Source organism: Squalius cephalus (genome assembly GCF_949319135.1).
Source record: "Squalius cephalus genome assembly, chromosome: 15".
NCBI classification, from domain to species: domain Eukaryota; kingdom Metazoa; phylum Chordata; class Actinopteri; order Cypriniformes; family Leuciscidae; genus Squalius; species Squalius cephalus.
The window spans coordinates 20,126,728-20,147,694 of NC_137136.1; the positions used below are offsets into that span (position 1 = coordinate 20,126,728).

Sequence of the window (20,967 nt, forward strand, 5' to 3'; positions counted from 1 at the left end):
TTACTTGCCCTGTCAAAATGCACAAAAAGTTATTGTTTTCATTGTTTTTGATGACAAAAAAAAAAAAAAACGGATGCTGCGTTAATTGCGTTAAATATTTTTAACGAATTAAACTAAAAAACAACTGCACAATGTTAATGCGTTAATTTTGACAGCACTTTTCACTTAAAAAATAAAATAATTAATTGTCTTTGGAGGCAGCAAAATTGAGCTGTTTCACTTTTGAAACAATGTTTGGAAGAGGCCCATGATGCCTTTGATGAAAAGTGCTGCCTACGTAGGCTGCTAGTGCTAACTAGGATTTGGAACAGAGGTAGTGTGTTACAATATAGCCCCTTCCTTGTTTTTTCTCTTTCACACATATTCTCACACTCACTCTGTATTGTACGAGTGTGAGTAGCAGTGTAACACCATAATTTCACATCCCCTGCATGTTTTATCATACCGTTGCACGAATATGAGAGAGTAAGAGAGAGAGGAAATTGATATTCTTTTTCCTATAAAGCCTCTTTTTTTAAAGAAAGTATGCAGGCGAGAGCAATAAAAGGCTCGTCAGGAAAAGGAAAAATGTATGTGATGGTGAGACCTACTTCCATATTGGCTTACTCAGCCAAAAAATAAATGGCTTGCCATGCAAAAATGAAGAGGAGAGAGACAGATGGGGTACGGATGATACAGTAGAATAAAAGATGAACTGCGGTGATCATAGCAGAAAATCAAGCATGAAAAGTAGAGTTATACGATGATCAAGCAAAATAAATATAAAAAATGATAGGACAAAAACAACAACAAAAATAATCCTAATGGAAAGAGGATCACATGCACATACTGTACAAGTTAACAGAGAAAGACACAGACGGAACATACATACCTCTTTGGGAGCAGTGATGGCTCCAGGACAAGTAAAAGTGACGAACTCATGACAGCGTTTGTGCACCACAAAACTGCAAACTAAAAGAAACGCATAGCAGTAAAGCATCACAGTTTGACAAATAAAATGGTAGAATATTTTATTAATATTCCCTATGTTAGGGGCTATAGAAGATCATTAATGGACAAATTAAATAATTTATAATGAGTACACTTAATAGATTTAATAAACAATTTTTCATAATTTAATCAAAAACATTAAATGTCATAATTCATGATATACACTACCGTTCAAAGTTTGGGGTCAGTAAGATATTTTAAAATGTTTGTTTGTTGTTACCAAATTATTTGATCAAAAATACAGTATATAACAGTAAAAAATAACGCTTTTATATTTTATTACATTTTAAAATGTCATTTATTCCTTTGATGGCAGAGACGGATTTTCAACAGTCTCCAGGAATCCAGGCTTCAATGTCACATGATCCTTAATATTTTTAATAATACTGCTATACATTTTTGAGTCAGAAATGTTTTATAAATGTCTTTACTGTCACTTTTTATCAATTTAAAGCTTCCTTGCTTTTTTTTTTTTTTTTTTTTTTTTTTAAGAATCCAAACCCAAAACTTTTGAATGCAGCAAAAATATACTGTTAAAGTGAGATTAAATGGAGGGAGTATGTCATTTAGCAACAGGTCATTGCTACATTGCTTTTTTGCCCTATTTATACAGGACAGTGCAGACAGCAGATAAGAAGCAAAGTGGGGAAAAGAGAGATAGATGGATCAGAAAGGACCACAAGCTGGGACTTGATCTCAGGTCAAAAAATGGCTTAGCTCAGACTTTGCTGTCTCAGCTTACACATTGTCAAATATCAATCGCTTCAGAAAACCACTTTTCGATCTTCACATGGACCCCATAGACATTGAGGGGGACATGGAATAGGCCTACAATTTTACGTTAGGTCCCCTTCAGTATGGAATATTTGGTTACATCCTTGGACCTGGGATGCTCATTCACAGCAATGCATGATATTGAGTAATGCAATTAATTCATAAACAGGCAAGGTGACTGATGATAGTAAGCCCCAGATAGAATCAGTTATTTTGCATGTTCTGCACTCATTTTGTTTTTGAGTACATGTGTAGAATGAATTTGAATATTGTAAAATGTGTGACAGATTCGAAATCCTTACCTTGACACTGGAATCCTTGCTTTCCAATTCCCCTGTAAAACATAAACAACAACTCACATATTGCTGTCTAATTATATTGTATGTAAATGCATAGATTTGTGAGAAAGAGCAGATCTCAGAGAGCTGTAGTGTGTGTGTGTGTGTGTGTGTGTGTGTGTGTGTCTCTCCGCACAGAGGGCAAACAGAAGACATAAGCTGCTAAGGCCGTGACAGATAAGGTAATTTCAATAAATCCTCATCCGACGGGCAATTTAAGTGCTCTTCAGTTCACCATAATAACAGGTTGCTCTGCTCATGATATCTTTGCTATGCAAAACACAACTTAGCATAAATCCCTAAAGTAATAAAATAAGATACTTTGACACCCAACACTTTGGGCATGATATCCTCTCAAAATTCATCTGAGAGTTTCTACAACTCTGTATGAGCGTCCTTCAGACCAGTCGACAGGGTTTGAGAGATGTGAGCCATCAACATCAACATATACTCAGAAATATACTGTAGGATGAGACAAGACAAGGGCAAAGAGACAGAGACAGGGAAAAGAGAACCAAGTTAATAGGATTCAATAGTAATTTATGTACTGTATAGGGTTCGTTTAGGTACATTCAGTTGCAGTAGTCACCTCAATGTCAAAATAAATAAATAAATATATAAATAAATTGACCTAAATTCACCCTTCACTCACAAAAATACTTAGGCCTAAATTTAGGATGAATTTGAATTGCAAATAAAATTTCCATCCATTTGGAATACACAGTTTTAGCATAAACACACTAATAAACAATGTGATATTTGTCAGTCATTTCATAAATGGAACAGTTAAGATTGAATGAGTTTTAAAAACACAATAACCAGGTACAATTCAATTGGTTTCAATCTCATAATTTTAACTAAGTGATAATTGATTGTTCCTTAGCTAGCCATATTTCAACCATGTTCATTATTTTTAACTGAATACATTTGATTGTTTTCAAAATCTACAGATTTATGCTGATTCCTAATAGTCCAGGCAAAGTAACTCATTTTGGAGCCAAAAATAGAATAAATTGTAAAAGAATTTTTTTCAGCATAGATAATTTCTATGAGGTGTCCAGAACAACATACTAAAAGTCCTAAGAAATCCTAGTTGAGGAAATATGTTAAATTCTCATCAATCCGAGATGTGTGCCAATAAGGCCAGGCAACAATACAACCCCAATGGGGCTATTTTTTTCCTTTACTCCTATCAAAAGGAAACTTTACACAATGAAAGTACCCATGAAAAGTAAAATTTTTTGTATTACAAGTTTCTTTGAAAATGAATTTAAATATGCAAATGAGCTATACACTAATCGAATATAGGCTAAAAATACCCACATATAGGCTTAATTTTTTCCTTTACTCCTACCACAAAAAAAACTTTACACAATGAAAGTCTACAAGAAAAGTAAACCATTTTGTATTAGAAGTTTATTTGAAAATGAATTTGAATATGCAAATGAGCAATATACTAATCGAATATGTCCAGAATACACCCTAATGGACTTATTTTTTCCTTTACTCCTATCACAATCAAACCTCACACAGTGAAAGTATACATGAAAAGTAACATTTTTGTTTTACAAGTTTCTTTGAAAAATCTATTTTAAATATGCAAATGAGCTCAACACTAGGCCTAATTGACTTACTGTATGGCCAAGATATAAAGTCAAAAGTAGAAAAAACAGGGGCCAAATAACTAACACATTCATGTCCATTCAGTAAATTAACCTATGCATAAACACGATAAATTTAAAGGATTAGTTCACCCCAAAATGAAAATGATAGGTCATTTTAAAAAATGTTTTTATAATTTGTAGACTTTTTAACTTCAATTGTTCGGATTGAGCTGATCAACAAACGGACAGGGAACTACGTTATCACGTTAAAAGGTCAAGCCGGCGCCGGCAGAGGTACCGCCCCACTGTTTACAATGCGACCGTACATAGGAGCAGGGCTGCCAACTCTCATGCATTGAGCGTGAGACTCACGAGTCACGCAATTGACACTTTTCACATGCTCTCACGCCACACATCCATTTTCTCACGCACAGAAAAATTGCAGAGCAAAGAGGTACTTTTTATATTAAACTAATTCTCAGCTCTTAGATTCCATCAATTTTATTCGAAATTCAGACAAAAATACGTTTGGCGCTTGTAAATGTGACGTGACAGATCGCTGAGCGCCTCAGTTCAAGTGCACGTGAACCGATCATCTGTTACTTTTTTATTTAAAGATGCAGTACAACTTACCGAAAGTATACATAATATCGACCAATTAGTGTTTTTCAACCACGGAAAGAGGTCAATATAACAGTAGGAGAACAATTATGTCACATAACGTTACATTTACCTCAGAAAAGCCATTTAATGACCATAGCATGTTAATTGAATAGAAAAAATAGCTAGAGAGGAGATTTTGCTGAGCACTATATTACATATTTATTATATTTGTACTTATGTCATTAAATAATTGTTATTATAACAAAAATGGCATTATATTTAATTTAATTAGTTATTTTTAACCTTTAATAATACCAGCAGATTGGGCCCTCTATGTTTACAGCATTAGGTGAGATAATTTTTTAAATAAAATTTAAAATAAACATGTATACAAATTAGTCAATATTGAATCAAAATCGGAATCAAATCACAAGAATGGAATTGAAATCTTGACATTTTTGTCAAGCAATAATAAAAACTGTATCCTACCAGTCATTGTACAATGTAAACATTGTAACATGTTGTCACTAAACTTCATAAAATTCTATTTAGTTACCAAATGTTTTGACAATCTCAATTAAACTTATTGTGATGCAATATTTGTTTTTACATTATATTGACCTTAAAGGTAGGATAAAAAAAAAAAAAAAAAAATCCAAATTTGTTTAAACTGTCTTTATATACCAATTAAAATGCAAGTAATCTGAAAAAGAGAGTATAAAAATCGAGTGTCTTTAGACCTCTCACGACTGTTGTAAACACAGCTCATTATTTCCATTCACTCCACCCCCTCCCTTCTGAGCTCCTTCCAAAGCCACACCCCCAAAACACATGAACGCGCGACGCCAAACGCTCAGGCTCAGCTGGAAGACGCATTTATTTACCTTAGACGAGTGGAGAGGAAGGAGCACAGTGCATGCAGTGACATCATGTCAGAATCACATGTAATAAAATACCTAACTTTATCACTATGAATATAAACAAATAAGATGGCTTTTAGTAGCCTACTCACTATCAAGCTAGCATATCGATACTGGTTGATACAAATCAACAACAACTAAGTTACATCACCACAGTTTTATAATGTCTTGTTTACAGATAAACAGAGAAACATACACTCAAACAACTCCTTCTCACAACTGTATTGCAGACACAAAATAATATAACACACACACACACAACACAGTGTGTACGACACACAAGGCATCACTTTTCATCCCCTTTAGGTCCCTCAGTTCTCGCCATCTCTGGAAAGCCACGCCGATATTTACTCTCGTTTGATTTCTTTGTTTATCCAAATGCTTTTTGTTCATTGCCTTTTCTAGTACTGTCTTTCTTTTTTTGCCTGGTGTGCCTTCACTGACTGCATATGCAGATGCTTTGAATTTTGAATGCTCTTTCTTTCCGCGCCTCTCTTCACTCCTCAAATCAAACGGTGTCGGGTGCACACATATGGGCAGATCTTGTAACAGGGGTGGTTACCATGGTTGCGAGAGAGTGACAGTCGCCCAAACCAATCAATTGTTTCGTCCCGGATGGAAATAATGAGCTGTGTTTATTGCAGATTAAAAGGTCTACAGTCACTCGATTTTTATACTCTCTTTTTCAGAGCACTTACATTTTAATTATGTATTGGTATATAAAGACAGTTTAAACAATTTTGAAAAAAAGTTTTTTAGAAAATCCTACCTACCCTACCTTTAAGAATTAATTGCACAATCTTGCCTCCAGTTGCTTTCTAAATTCTTTTTTTTCTTTTGGCGAACAAGCCTTACCTAATGACATTCCCACACAGATAACATAAGAAGAAAGTTAGAATAGCCATTTTAGTCATTAGTAACATGGTGAGATTAAATTTTGGGCTGGTAGATTTACAAATAATTGGTATTGTTGGTAAGATTACAGGCAGAAGTCATTCTTACCAACTAAACGATTCACTCTCACACAGAAGACTGATAGACACACTTTCCAGACATTCCAGCTCTTTACAATAATTTTGCCAGACACCATAACTGCTTCTCTTTTTGTAGTTAGCAAATATTTCAGACCAGGCAGGCCACACATCAGACTTCCACCATTTGTAAAGTAGCTTTGCAGTGTTATGAGAAGCTAGCAACAGCAATATCTACTTAGTTAAAGAAAAACTAAAAAGATCTAAAAATAAAATAAAAAACACCAGAAAGAACCCTCCCCTGTTGTTGCTAGCTTGTCGTGGTGGGGAGGCTTGTGTGCCTCCGTGACCCTGAAGACTATACCAGCGGGGGTTATACCACTGGCAGGCACTACCAAGCCAGGCAGTTTTCAGGTTAGAGGCCAGTCTAAAAGCAGCATTGCCATCACCCATTGGCAGTAGTATGATTGGATGAATATTGGGCCGATGTATTTTGTCATAATGGTGTTTCTGCCTATATGCAAATTAAGACATATTCAATAGGTGTAGCCCTCATGTGTATATTCTAATTCATTTCAAAAGAAACTTGTAATACAATAAAAGTGACTTTTCATGGGTACTTTCATTGTGTAAAGTTTTATTGTGTTAGGAGTAAAGAAAAAAATTAAGCCTATTTGGGTGGATTTTGGGCATATTCGATTAGTCTATAGCTCATTTGCATAATAAAATTCATTTTCAAAGAAACTTGTAATACAAAAATTTTTACTTTTCATGGGTACTTTCATTGTGTAAAGTTTTATTGTGTTAGGAGTAAAGAAAAAAATTAAGCCTATTTGGGTGGATTTTGGGCATATTCGATTAGTGTATAGCTCATTTGCATAATAAAATTCATTTGCAAAGAAACTTGTAATACAAAAAAATGTTACTTTTCATGGGTACTTTCATTGTGTAAAGTTTCATTTTGTTAGGAGTAAAGGAAAAAAATAGCCCCATTGGGGTGTATTGTTGCCTGGCCTTATTGGCACACATCTCGGATTGATGAGAATTTAACATATTTCCTCAACTAGGATTTCTTAGGACTTTTAGTATGTTGTTCTGGACACCTCATAGAAAAGATCTATGCTGAAAAAAATTCTTTTACAATTAGTCTGTCGTAAAACGCTATTTTGCCTGGACTATAAGCAATTTGAACAAATAAGTCTTAAAACACTTTTAAGATTGACCGTATTTTCGTTTTTGGTCAAATTGCCTTTTGAATGGGAGTGCTTGGGGCACTTCTATGATAGCATCAAAAAGCGCTATTTTTAAAACACTAAGAAGGCTCGACACAACATGAAACTTTGCTCGAAGTATCACCAGGGGCTCTACACATGAGCTCGAGCATTGAGAACATTGTTTGTGTACACAGAGTTTACTAAAAAGAAAGATTTTGAACGACTCACTGTCAGGCACGGCGTTATGGGTGGGCCTGACGGGCCTAGGCCCACCCACTTTTCAACAGGCCCACCCAAAACTTTTCTTCAAAAAACACACAAAAAAAAAACTTTTAATATATTCTAATTTTGTCAAGAATTATAAAATAATCGTCAATAAGCTCATAATTTGTGCTAAAATAGTCTAAATGTTTAGTTTTAAAAACTATTTTAAAAAGCTGGTTATGTCTATTTTGATGTTGCTGCGCAAGTTCAGCAGACAGTGGTTCGGGTTTGTTCCGATCAGAGCTCGTGAGCGGAGAGCGCATTTCTGAATATTCCGCTCCGCTCGCTCATTCCGCAGGGTCGCTCGCTCAACCCAGAATGGCCTGAGCCTGGCTCGAAAATATGTGGAATAAGTGGAATAAGGGCTGCCTCCGACTCAATTTTTTTTCTAGTCGACTAGTAGCCTAGTTGTTCATTTAAGCCATTCGTGGACAAATCCCCCTGTATATTATTTTCATTACTTAAATAGGCTATATACCCTATAGGATAATGAGCGTTTACGTAATATAGCCACACTCAAGCGCACAACCGCACGCATAAAGCTTGCCACAAAGAACCGGTAAAAGTAATGATTATGAATGTGTCTAAAATAGCAAGGGACATTTAATTATTTATTAATAAACTGGTGTTTTCTGTGTCGCTGCAAAGTTGAAGTTGACGATGCGGACTCGCCATGAACGCCAGAGAGAAATGCACGTCTCATATGGATTACATATTCAGAGAGTATTTCTTTTGGTTTTTAATATTTTCGTTTAAAAGTAGACATTTCAAGCTTTCTATAATAGATTATTTTTAAAATAATTTCTAAAATCTTTGAGGCACAAGCTGAGTTTCGGCGCCCTTCAGTTCACGCCTTATTACATTGTCTGCTATATATTTGCTTCTTATTTATTAAATACAGGCAATTGGTTGATAAAACATTGATCAAAATTAAGATACAATTTATACAAAACGAAAATCTTTTAAAAAGAGTCTTTCTACACCATGTCTCACTCCAGACATATTGCGCATCTCATGATGTATCATCTCTTTCTCGGCGACCAGGGCTGAGTTTCCCGATAACGTTGTCTCTTAGCGCGCTACGAAGACTCTTAACGTATAACTTAACTAAAGTTATACCATTGTTAGGCGTGTTCCCCGAACTATACCTTAGGAAGCTGCTTAAGATAAACCTTCTTACGTGCGACGTTACCCGGTGCTGTCCGTGGCGATGGTGCTGAATTAGTTGATATCGATGGCTCGAGAATCAATTATTCTCTCGTGCAGGGGCTGTTTCACTGCATTACGTGAGAAAGCGGTGTTCTTTATAAAAGAAGAACTTTAGAAATAGTTGAAATTGCCTTTATTAGGACTCATGGGATATTATTAAAAAATAATCCAAACTATAATAGCCTATAATAGCCTAGCCTACATTTTTAAAATTGTATCATATATTGCTGCCATGATAACCATTTCAAATTTTTATGTGCTTTCTTCTCTTTCCCATTTTTGTTTGCTGAGGAGGAGCTGCGATGAAATATTGTTCTTGTAAATACTTTCCAGCATTTCAGTAATAAAAGTGTACATCTTACGTAGCCTATGGTACTCGGCAGTGATCAAAAAGGATTTAAACAGTGAATTTTGAATCTCTTCTTGTAAACTCAGAGATGTGGATTCAGACGGCAATTAAATTACAACACGACCTGTTTGTCAAAAAACAGTAGGTACCTACTTGGCCAGGGATTTTTGCGTGGGTTGGGTGAGAAAAACAATGATATATTATGGATTCGGACGGAACTAAAATCACAGACTTACCCCTGTAAATGTTTAAAATACCGGACGCGCCCATGAGAAACAATTAGCGTCCGAATAGGACTTAACTGACAGTAGCCTATATGCTTTCACTGGCCTTTAAAAGTGCTCTTTTATTAAATTAATAATATAATATATATAATAATATAATTAAAATTCTAACAACAATCAGTGTGATGACAATTTTATTCTTTGCAAGAAAACACTTGAATTAGCCTAACTGAACACTGTCTGTCTGTATTAAAACTTCAGAATTATTTTCATATATCCTGCAACAGTGATAAGGTAAAGCTAAGAGTGGTCCAGACCAACCTTCCGAAAGTATGACTTACAGAAGGTATACTCAATTAAGAACATTTCGGGAAACACGTATTAACGATAAGGTACAGCTTAAGGTGTAACTTAAGAATGACGTAGCGTTAAGAAGGTTTTGGGAAAGCCAGCCCAGCGCCGTTGCAAGGAGGGCGCCAGCGCCTCTGCCTCGCGAGTGGATGATAGCCCTGAAGACGCCTAGGCTAGCAATATACCTTTAGTGGTAGTATACCTTTAGTTAAGTTATACCTTAAGAGTCTTCGTAGCGCAACGCCAGGTATGATGCGTATTATAAAGCGCTCTTCTTTGGTCAGAACCATGGAGAGCGATCGCGGATAGGTCCGTCCTATGCACCGAAACTTTTTACAATGCAACAAAATATTTAAAGAGTATCAAGCTATTAAAATCTATATTATGTATACGCACAGATAATATAACAGTATATTATTTTTATTAGGCTAAACAGTGATTGGATAACGTTTTTAATTTAACGTTTTTAATTTAAGGCCCACCCACAATTGGTCTGGCCCATCCAAAACTGGAATCCTGGCGCCGTGCCTGCTCACTGTAGCTGTGTCCGCCGGCATTTTGACAGTCAAAAATAGTCGATCTCCGAATGCAACATAACAGGGTGGAGAGTAAAGATGGAAAGCTCCTAAAGCTTAGTTCCATATTAATTCACGGATAATTTGTTTTGTCGTTAGTGAAAATCAGTATTGACCTTGATTTGAAAAAGGATGCTCATATAAGAAGCAATACTAAAATTCAGAGTCAGTTCATTCGCATTCGGAGATCGACTATTTTTGACTGTCAAAATGCCGGCGGACACAGCTACAGTGAGTTGTTCAAAATCTTTCTTTTTAGTAAACTCTGTGTACACAAACAATGTTCTCAATGCTCGAGTTCATGTGTAGAGCCCTGGTGATACTTCGAGCACAGTTCCCTTTCGTAGTCACTCCGAGTTACGTCGGATGACGACGAATGGGGTTTCGCTTAGAAAGCCTCTCACCTTCGAGTATATAAAACGAGCCAATGGCCATGAAATGCCATGGGTCTGCGGAATTTGCATAGCGTATCTCCGCCCCATGCCGGGGGTATATAATGAAGTACGCCGGCAACATGCAGATATGTTTTCGCTTCGGAGCCAAGTCCAGTACTTCACTCCACAAGCCTTCTGAGTGTCATCTCAAATCTCTTCGAGACGAGCGGCTCTTCAGTGTGTTGGTGTGATGGCGTGTTCCAGCGAGATCGCATTTCCTGCTGCTGATTTGTGCAGTAATCTGCAGACAGTGAGTGTGTTTCTCCCTGGGCGCTTCAGCACTCTGCTGAGCTTTTCCACTCTCTAAAAGAGCTGCACGAGGCACGTCTTTTTCAAGACGGTTCGCCCGTGTATTTTCTATTTCCTGGATGTGTGTGCGTGATTCATCTGCCTAACGGTCGCGAGCGCTGTTTTGCGTATTGGGCTTAATCACGTTCGGCAGCGCTCGTTGATGAGTCATGTTTTCATTGCGGGAACATGACCATCGCGATGTTTATAGATCGAGACTCAATGATCTCCATGTGAGTAGAGTCCCCTCTGCCACCCCCCAATTTATCTCTTCCTCGAGAAGGGATACTTTGGCTGGTGGCCAGGGTGATCTGAGGGTTCGGTGTGGCACAACAACCGACGAGTCAATTCCTCGGGCCACACCCCCCTCCACATCGCAAACCGTGGAGCTTCCGTGTGTGCCTGGTTTCTTTCGGGGACCCAGTGTTTCATTCGGGGCTCTGGCGGATGGTGTCATGCACTCACAGCATCACAAGGCGGGCTTGATTCCTCTGGAAATGAAGTTTCGACTGCGTTGCCTCCCACGGGAGTGCCATCGTTGCCGGGACCGATCCATAGCTGCCAGCCATGCTTTCCCGGGCAGCTGAAAGCATCGGCTGGAGTGGCCCCGCCCTCCCCCCGAGCGCTGTAAGCTTCTCCCGGACGTGCATCAGGACGCCTGCGCTCCGCGAGAGTCCACGTGACTTTCGCGGCCCGCGGGTGTCCTCCGCCTTCGCTGCTTTCGATCGCACGGCGATCATGGTCTGTATGTTCCCTGTCACTATCGTGGCACGGTCATGCAGTGCTGTGTGTCGCCTGCGCCTTCGATGCAGTGCTGTCCCGGGAGTTCTGTCCGAACCGGCCGCAGTGGAACGCTAGTCCCTCCCCTGGCCAACCCTGGCAGAACGCGGAAACTCTAACCACGCCCCCATGCTGGGACGCTATGCCTCCCATGCCCGGCCTGGTTGTTCCGCCACGCACACTACTGACCTCGCTCAGGCGACATCGGTACCTGTGTGATCCTGGGTCAGGTGATGTCCACTAGTGTGGTCCAGACATGGGCTTAGCCAGGTTGATGTGGGGGGGTCTGAGAGTTCATTTTCTAAGCTCCCCCATGTCCCGGGCTGGGCTCTTTGGCGGTGTGGCTTCGACCACCTGAAGTAGATTCGGGGCCTGCACCGACGGTCATCTGTCCGTGCGGTCTCCTTAGCCTGCTTCCCGCCGACACCGCCCCTCTGCGATTCCTCCCCTCGAGCCTTCACTGGCCCAGAGCACGAGGAGGTCGCAGGAGGGTGGCACCGCCTGTCTCCGCCCCTTAGCCGGCTAAACGCCATGCTAAGCAGCACTTCTGAGACGGGCAGCTTGGGGTTAGGGCTCAGTTCTTCTCAGGAGCTGGTAGCAGGGCCACTCCTTCCCCCGGTGGAGGGCCGGGGGAAAATTATTGTTTCAAGAACTGATGCCCCTTCCTCCAAGCCCCAAGAGGCTGTGGATGACAGCATGCGCCGCCCACGGGCCACGCTCCTCTCATCTCCCTCTGTCGCCAGACCCCTGCCAGAGCACGCCCTCGTGGGACGCTGGTCCTCCCCTGGCCTCCTCTGGCAGGACGCGGTTAATGACCGTGCCCCTGCACAGGGCCGCTATGCCTGGGCCGGTCATTCCGCCTCGCTGCACCACCGACGGTACGTCTGTGGTTCGAATGACCACGCTGGCGCAGTTCTGGGAGCCTGGCTAGAGCTTTCCAGACTGTCCTGCTGTGCCGCGAGAACCATCAGGCTCGGCAACGCGATTCAGTTCGCGCGGTCTCCCCGCTTCAGGGGAGTCCGCTTCACTATAGTCAGTGGCAATGCCCCTGTCATGAGAGCGGAGGTCGACACCCTACTGGCGAAGGGTGCGATCGAGATTGTCCCTCCAGCCGAAATGAAGTCTGGCTTCTACAGCCCTTACTTCATTGTACCGAAGAAATCCGGTGGGTTACGGCCAATCCTCGACCTGCGCGTTTTGAACCGCTCCCTTCACAGGCTGCTGTTCAAGATGCTCACAGCCAAACGCATCCTCCAGTGTGTGCGGCCGCAGGATTGGTTTGCAGCGATCGACCTGAAGGACGCCTACTTCTATGTCTCCATTTTACCTCGACACAGACCGTTCCTACGGTTTGCTTTCGAGGGGTGGGCATACCAGTACGCGGTTCTCCCATTTGGGCTAGCCCTGTCTCCTCACATCTTTACAAAAGTCGTCGAGGCAGCCCTTGTTCCCCTCCGGGAACACGGGGTTCGCATCCTGAATTATCTCGACGACTGGCTAATCCTAGCTCACTCTCAAGACCAGGTTTGCGAACACAGGGACCTAGTGCTCTGGCACCTAGCTCGTCTGGGCCTTCGGGTCAACTGGGAGAAGAGCAAACTCTGCCCCGTGCAGAGGATCTCTTTTCCCGGTATGGAGATCGACTCGGTCGCCATGTGCGCGCAGCTTACGAGCGAGTGCACGCAGTCACTGCTGACTTGTCTTCGCCAATTCGAGGACAAGAGTGCGGTTCCACTGAAACTATTTCAGAGGCTCCTGGGGCATATGGCATCCGCAGCCGCAGTAACGCCGCTCGGATTGCTTCATATGAGACCGCTTCAGCTTTGGCTTCGCGATCGAGTCCCGAGGTGGGCATGGCAACACGGCACGCTCCAAGTCCCAGTGACTCCAGCCTGCCGTCATACCTTCACCCCGTGGACGAACCTCAGTTTTCTACGGGCCGGAGTGCCCTTAGAATGAGTTTCCCGGCATGTTGTTGTATCAACAGATGCCTCCACCACGGGCTGGGGCGCCATGTGCAATGGACATGCTGCCGCCGGCTCCTGGACAGGACCCCAGCGCCTTTGGCATGTCAATTGCCGTGAGTTGCTGGCTGTACGTCTCGCCCTGCACCGCTTCCGTGCGTTGCTCAAGGGTCAGCACGTACTAGTCCGATCAGACAATACCGCGACAGTAGCGTACATTAAGGTGGTCTACGCTCCCGCCGTATGTCGCAACTCGCTCGCCACCTCCTCATATGGAGTCAGAAGCATCTGAGGTCGCTTCGAGCCATTTATATCCCGGGAGACCTGAACCAGGCGGCAGACGAGCTGTCTCGGCTTCGGCCTCTCGCTGGAGAATGGAGACTCCATCCCCAGTCGGTCCAGCTGATTTGGGATCAGTTCGGGGACGCACAGGTAGACCTGTTTGCCTCCCACGACTCGTCCCACTGCGCCCTGTATTATTCCCTGACCGAGGGCACGCTCGGCACGGATGCACTGGCGCACAGCTGACTGTGGGGCCTACGCAAGTATGCGTTTCCCCCAGTGAGCCTCCTTGCGCAGACCTTGCGCAAGATCAGGGAGGACGAGGAGCAGGTCATTTTGGTTGCCCCGTATTGGCACAACCGGACCTGGTTCTCAGAACTAGTACTCCTCGCGACAGCACCTCCCTGGCCAATTCCCCTGAGGAAGGACCTGCTTTCTCAGGGACGGGGCACCCTTTGGCACCCTCGTCCCGATCTTTGGAACCTCCACGTGTGGCTCCTGGACGGGACGAGGCAGGTTTGAGTACCCTACCACCAGCGGTGGTGGCTACCATCACTTCCGCTAGAGCATCGTCCACAAGACATGCCTATGCGTTGAAGTGGAACCTCTTCGTCAACTGGTGTTCTTCTAAACATCAAGAACCCACGAAGTGCCCGATCAGTGTTGTGCTTTCCTTCCTGCGACCTGATCATCAGGTTCCTGAGAGGAGCGAGGAGACTGAATCCTCCTCGCCCTCCTCTCGTGCCCTCTTGGGACCTCTCAGTGGTTTTAACTGCCCTGCAGAGTGCTCCCTTTGAGCCTCTGCAATCAGTGGAGCTTAAGTTCCTGTCATTTAAGACAGCGCTCCTGGTTGCATTGGCCTCCATCAAGAGGGTAGGGGACCTGCAGGCTTTTCGGTTGACGAAGCGTGCCTGGAATTCGGGCCGGCTAACTCTCACGTGATCCTGAGACCACGGCCTGGATATGTGCCCAAGGTTCCCACGACTCCCTTTCGAGACCAGGTGGTGAACCTGCAAGCGCTGCCATTGGAGGAGGCAGACCCAGCCTTGGCACTGCTCTGTCCAGTACGCGCCTGCGTGCTTACGTAGACAGAACGCGGTGTTTCAGGACCTCAGACCAGCTCTTTATCTGTTATGGTGGGAAGCTGAAGGGAAAGGCTCTCTCCAAGCAAAGGTTGTCTCACTGGATAGTGGACGCCATTGCTTTGGCATACCAGCAGCAAGGTCAACCATGCCCCCTTGGTGTGATGGCCCTCTCCACTCGGAGTGTGGCATCCTCTTGGGCTCTAGCGCATGGCGCCTCGCTAACAGACATCTGCAGAGCTGCAGGCTGGGCGACACCTAACACATTCGCGAGATTCTATAATCTCCGAGTAGAGCCAGTTTCTTCTCATGTACTCGCTTCAACTAGCTGGTACTAGATTCTGCTCAGGTGTCTTCGCTTGCTCGCCATTCCTCTCCACGGACAGGATACGTGCGATATTCTCCTCAGGTGAGCCTAATAAGCCCTGAGTTCCTCCAGCACTGCTGACGTCGACGCCAGAGTTATGCCACCGGCAGCTTTCGCGCTTGACTAGGTGCCTCCATGTGCATGGTTCCCCCTCTGGGTGACCCCCACATGTGTATTTCCACTGTAAGCCTCTCTGAGCATGTGTCTTTCCCTTGGCAAGCCACCTTGCCACCCCTGGGGTTGAAATATTCCACCTGCGGCTGGACACCCCAGTGATACTCCATATGCAGCCCCTCCGGGTCATATGTGTATTCCAAGTCCCCCCCTTCGGGCTGGGCATAATTGCATATTTCCTCTGAGATGTGCTTCCCAGTGTACCTTGGTATTCCTGTGTTAAGTAGGACTCCTTCGTCCGTGCTAGTCTCACGACAGGGAGCTCAGACTTACGCAGGGCACTGGAAGACAGTCGAGAGGTGGCGTGATTACACTGGGAACCCCATTCGTCGCCATCCGACGTAACTCGGAGTGACTACGAAAGGGAACGTCTCAGTTACATATGTAACCCTCGTTCCCTGAGTAGGGAACGGAGACGTTACATCTCCCTGCTACTTCCGCTGTACCGCTGGAACGCCTGAGTTCAGTCTCGGCTCCTCAGCGAAGAAACATATCTGCTTGTTGCCGGCGTACTTCCTTATATACCCCCGGCGTGGGGCGGAGATACGCTATGCAAATTCCGCAGACCCATGGCATTTCATGGCCATTGGCTCGTTTTATATACTCGAAGGTGAGAGGCTTTCTAAGCGAAACCCCATTCGTCGTCATCCGACGTAACGTCTCCGTTCCCTACTCAGGGAACGAGGGTTACATACGTAACCGAGACGTTTCATGTTGTGTCGAGCCTTCTTAGTGTTTTAAAAATAGCGATTTTTGATGCTATCATAGAAGTGCCCCATGCACTCCCATTCAAAAGGCAATTTGACCGAAAATGAAAATACAGTCAAACTTAAAAGTGGCGTTTCCATTCTAATTATGCTTTTAAATGAAAGTTTGCCTCGGGTAGATTAACAAAAAGACCCTAGGTTGCATTTTGGCGAGAGATGCCCTTTAAATTTCTTTCTCCCTGTAAAGTTGTTGATGGTATCGTAGCCTACTGTTGGATAATTTAAGAAAAATTAAAAAAGCTAAAAAAATATATACTGTATACAAAAGGTATTTCCCTAGTCTCCCCTACTATACAATTCTTTAGAAATTATGTACTCCAACAGACATAACAATAAAACTTCAATGAACTGAAATGAAAGGACAGACAGAGAAACAGATGCATCTATCAGAAGCTATTTGAGTTGTACTAATGAACATGAGGCACAGAATATGAGTGGGTAATGCATGGGCCATATGGCTGGCCACAATTCCATGCGGGTTCTGTGAAGCTTGTGGTTAAATGGCAGCTCAAACAGAGAGGACTGCATAATTTAAGAAGCCCCTCAGGGCATGAGTTTTATGAGGCATGGAGGAAACTGTGAACAAGCACGGTCATGTAACACACGTGTGGGACAGTGTTCTTCTGCCCTCTCTTGTGTGTGTGTGTGTGTGTGTGTCATCGAAAGTGTCCTGGAAATGTTAACCAAGGTCTTTTGTCATGTTTTCCAGGAAAAAATATAGAAATGTTTATAGATAATTTAACTAATTACACAATTAACAACAGCACATGTTGATTTTTTGGTTTCAAGCTTAAACCTCATTAATGTTTTATTACATATATGATTAAAACTTGCAATTCATACATGGTCATACATTTAAAAGTATGCTTGGTTGCAAGATTGTACAGACACTACTGTTAAAAGACTGGGGTCAGTAAGATTTTTTTTTTTTAAAGAAATTAATACTTTCATGCATTGAATGATGTATTGAATTAAAAGTGCCAGTAAAGGCTTTTACATTGTTTAAAAAAAATCTATTTCAAATAAATGCTGATATTTTGAAGTTTCTAATCAAAGAATGCTGGAAATATATTACAGTTTCCACTAAAATATTAAGCAGCACAACTGTTTTCAATGGAACACTGAAGATTGAAGTAATTCAGCTTTGCCATTAGAGGATTTACATTTTAAAACATTATAAAATAGAAAACACTGTTTTCTCCACAGTTTTTTTTACTTTTTGATAAAATAAATGCAGTCTTGATGTTAAAGAGGATGAGCCTCTTTCAAAAACATTTAAAAAATCTTACTGACCACAAACTTTTGTACAGAGGTGTAAAAAAAAAGTTTCAAATCATTAAATCGCTCAAATACCTGTACTTTTAAAATGTGTTCTTTTAATAAATACGTAATAATGGTGTTAAAGCTAACTGTATTCAAATTGCATGTAGAGAGGCTTCATTTCATAACAATTCAGTATGAACTAAAGTACGAGGCCAGTACAGCATTGAGAGTGAGTTATGATATGAATCAGGATATGGGCATTAGGTTTTTAGGATTAAATCAATACATAAATGCAGTGCAGTGTAAAGGTTAAGGTAAAAGTGTCGGTTTACAGCATAATAGTGTTACGAGTTCAGTAAAGTTTCTGAAGTGGCCAGCGGTGTTAAAGGTGTGAAGTACCAGATGAAGTCAGTGCAGTGGCTGCAGAAAGTGGGCTGCTTGAAGAACCGGGCAGTGAACTGGTGGTCCTTCACTTCAATGATCCTCTTGTGTTTGAGAGCTCCCTTCCTCTGGAAGACTGGCAGCCTGGGGGGAGGAGATAGAGGAGAGGGGAGCGGAGAGGAGGATGGAGATGGGGAGGACAGGGCCAGGGGAGACAGAGATGGAGACGGAGAGACCGGGGTAGACATGCTACCAGTTGGACAGAGCAAGACACAGAGAACAAGACTGGGAGAGGGATGGATGGTTTATGCAACCAAGGGGTGAAAGAACAACAAGAGGAGAATAAATAAGAAGAAAAATGTCTGGTAGAACACAGATCAAGCATAAGAGGTTACATGGAACATAGAGGAATGAATTCAATAGGATGTGACGGCAGATCGGTTTGTGATGTTGAGGAAATGAAAGGAAGAGATTCCCAGGAGAAGGAAAGGGAGGGTGAGAAACAGAGAGTAAAATAGAGGTTAATACACACTCCAAGAGAAACTTCCACTGGGACTTCAAAACGCATAGCGATTAGTGTGCATTCTGCCCTACTTCACACACACACACACACACACACACACACACACACACACACACACACACACACACACACACACACACACACACACACACACACACACACACACACACACACACACACACACACACACACACACATACATAATATTGTATAATATAATATTATACTTCATTATATTAAAATGTATAAAATATGTATTGTTTTATATAATTTTAAAGTTGAAACTGTAATTTAAATTCGATTTTATATATATATATATATATATATATATATATGTGTGTGTGTAACTATATATATATATATATATATATATAGTTACATATATATATATATATATATATATATAGTTACATATATATATATGTATATATATATATATATATATATATATATATATATATATATATACATATATATACACACACACACACACACACACACGCACATAACTTAACAAAAACTGACTTTTTTTTAGCAGATTTAAGGTCAGTCAGAAATGGAGTGCATAAGGATCGATTACATTAATAAAACAGAATAAAGGAAGAAAAGCAGAAATAAATGATGACACAGGATCAAATCAAACAGGAAACGACACTGAACAAATGATTGTCACATTAATTAAAGAGGAGATCTACAGAGTGGGAGAATGAAGAAAGGAAACAAAGAATTTAGGACATCCACCAATGAAAAAATGACAAAGACTACATTTATGAAAGAGAAAGAAAGAAAGAAAGAAAGAAAGAAAGAAAGAAAGAAAGAAAGAAAGAAAGAAAGAAAGAAAGAAAGAAAGAAAGAAAGAAAGAAAGAAAGCATACAAACAAACCCAACAGGTACCTAAATGTGACAGTATTGGTTTCTCCTCTTCCTCCCACTTCTTCTTAAGACTCTTGCTATTCTATGCGATCAATCCTCGGCTCATAAAAAGTACAAAGGAAAAAAAAGAGACAACCTCACCAAACAGAAGGTCTACAAGAGAGGAAACACACCTGAAAAAAAAAAAGAATCAAACCCCAAAAACAAAATTAAGAATGAAAGGAAGGATGAAACAGCAGCTTTCCAGGAAAGAGAGAAGGAGGAGTGAATGGTTGTATATTCCTTTATCCAATAGAGAGAATAGAGGGGGTGAGGAAGAGGCGATTTTCACTTTCCAAGATTGAATCTGTTTTTACCAACAGAAAGAGGGGATGAAGTGAAGTGAGACAGAGAGAGAGATAGGGAGAGAGAGAGAGAGAGAGAGAGAGAGAGAGAGAGAGAGAGAGAGAGAGAGAGAGAGAGAGAGAGAGAGAGAGAGAGAGAGAGAGAAATAGGCAGCAATTCATTTTTGAAATCTGGGTTACCCCTCTCTAGAGAGTAAAAAAAAAAGAGACAGATGATGGGAGGGTGAGGAAAGAGGACAGAGAGAGAGAAAGAGAGGGAGATGTTGGCCACCAGCTCGCTCATCCTCGGACAGCCAGTAGCTCCAGTACAGTAGGATGGAAAGCAAAGAAATCTGATCAGTGATCAATAATCCGCTTCAGTCTGTAAAGCTGCCAGTCTCGCTCTATAAAAGAGTTTGGACAGATGGGAGTCTTGGCAGTCATCATGCTCATCCATAAGGACTTTGAGGCCTTCACGACCGTTCCAGTGAACCGCTGAGAATGACACAGGAAAATCAGTATTCCTGAGAAGAGTAACACAAAGCATTATACAGCAGGTTTGTTAGACAATTGAAAATAAGTTAATTAATAAATCTAACTATATATTTGATAATTAAATTGGACAATTATATATATATATATAATTATTCAGCCAGGATGCATTGAATTGATCAAAAGTTAGCCTACATCATTACAAAAAATATAGTTATTTTTTTAAAATAAATGCTGTTCTTTTTAACTTTCTATTCAAAGAAATCTGAAAGAAAAGTATCGCTGTTTCCACAAAAATATTAAGCAGCAAAACTGTTTTCAACATTGATAATAATAAAAAAAAATTATTGAGCAGAAAATCTGCATATTAGAATGATTTCTGAAGGATCATGTGACTGAAAACTAGTAATGATGAGTAATGATGCTGAAAATTCAGCTTTACCATCACAAGCATAAAGAACATTTAAAACATATTCAAATAGAAAACATAATTCTTTTAAATTGTAATAATATTTCACATTATTACTGTTTTACTGTGTTTTTGATCAAATAAATGCAGCGTTGGTGAGCCAAAACATTAAAAATTAT

At 41.4% G+C, this 20,967-nt stretch overlaps 1 protein-coding gene across 3 annotated transcripts in view; it reads right to left on the reverse strand.

Annotated features, from left to right (window-relative positions):
• The window catches only part of prkcg (protein kinase C, gamma), a 41,099-nt gene extending 21,368 nt beyond the window's left edge, over positions 1-19,731 (reverse strand). The window contains exons 1-4 of one of the 3 annotated variants that reach the window (XM_079894768.1): positions 19,706-19,731; positions 18,187-18,453; positions 2,067-2,098; positions 872-951 (exon numbers count right to left, since the gene is read on the reverse strand). In XM_079894768.1, coding sequence (XP_079750894.1) covers positions 872-951; positions 2,067-2,098; positions 18,187-18,416 — 342 coding nt within the window. In that variant the 5' untranslated portion in view covers positions 18,417-18,453; positions 19,706-19,731. The other 2 variants (XM_079894767.1, XM_079894766.1) reach the window with 2 other exon arrangements.
• Between the last annotated feature and the right edge of the window lie 1,236 nt (positions 19,732-20,967).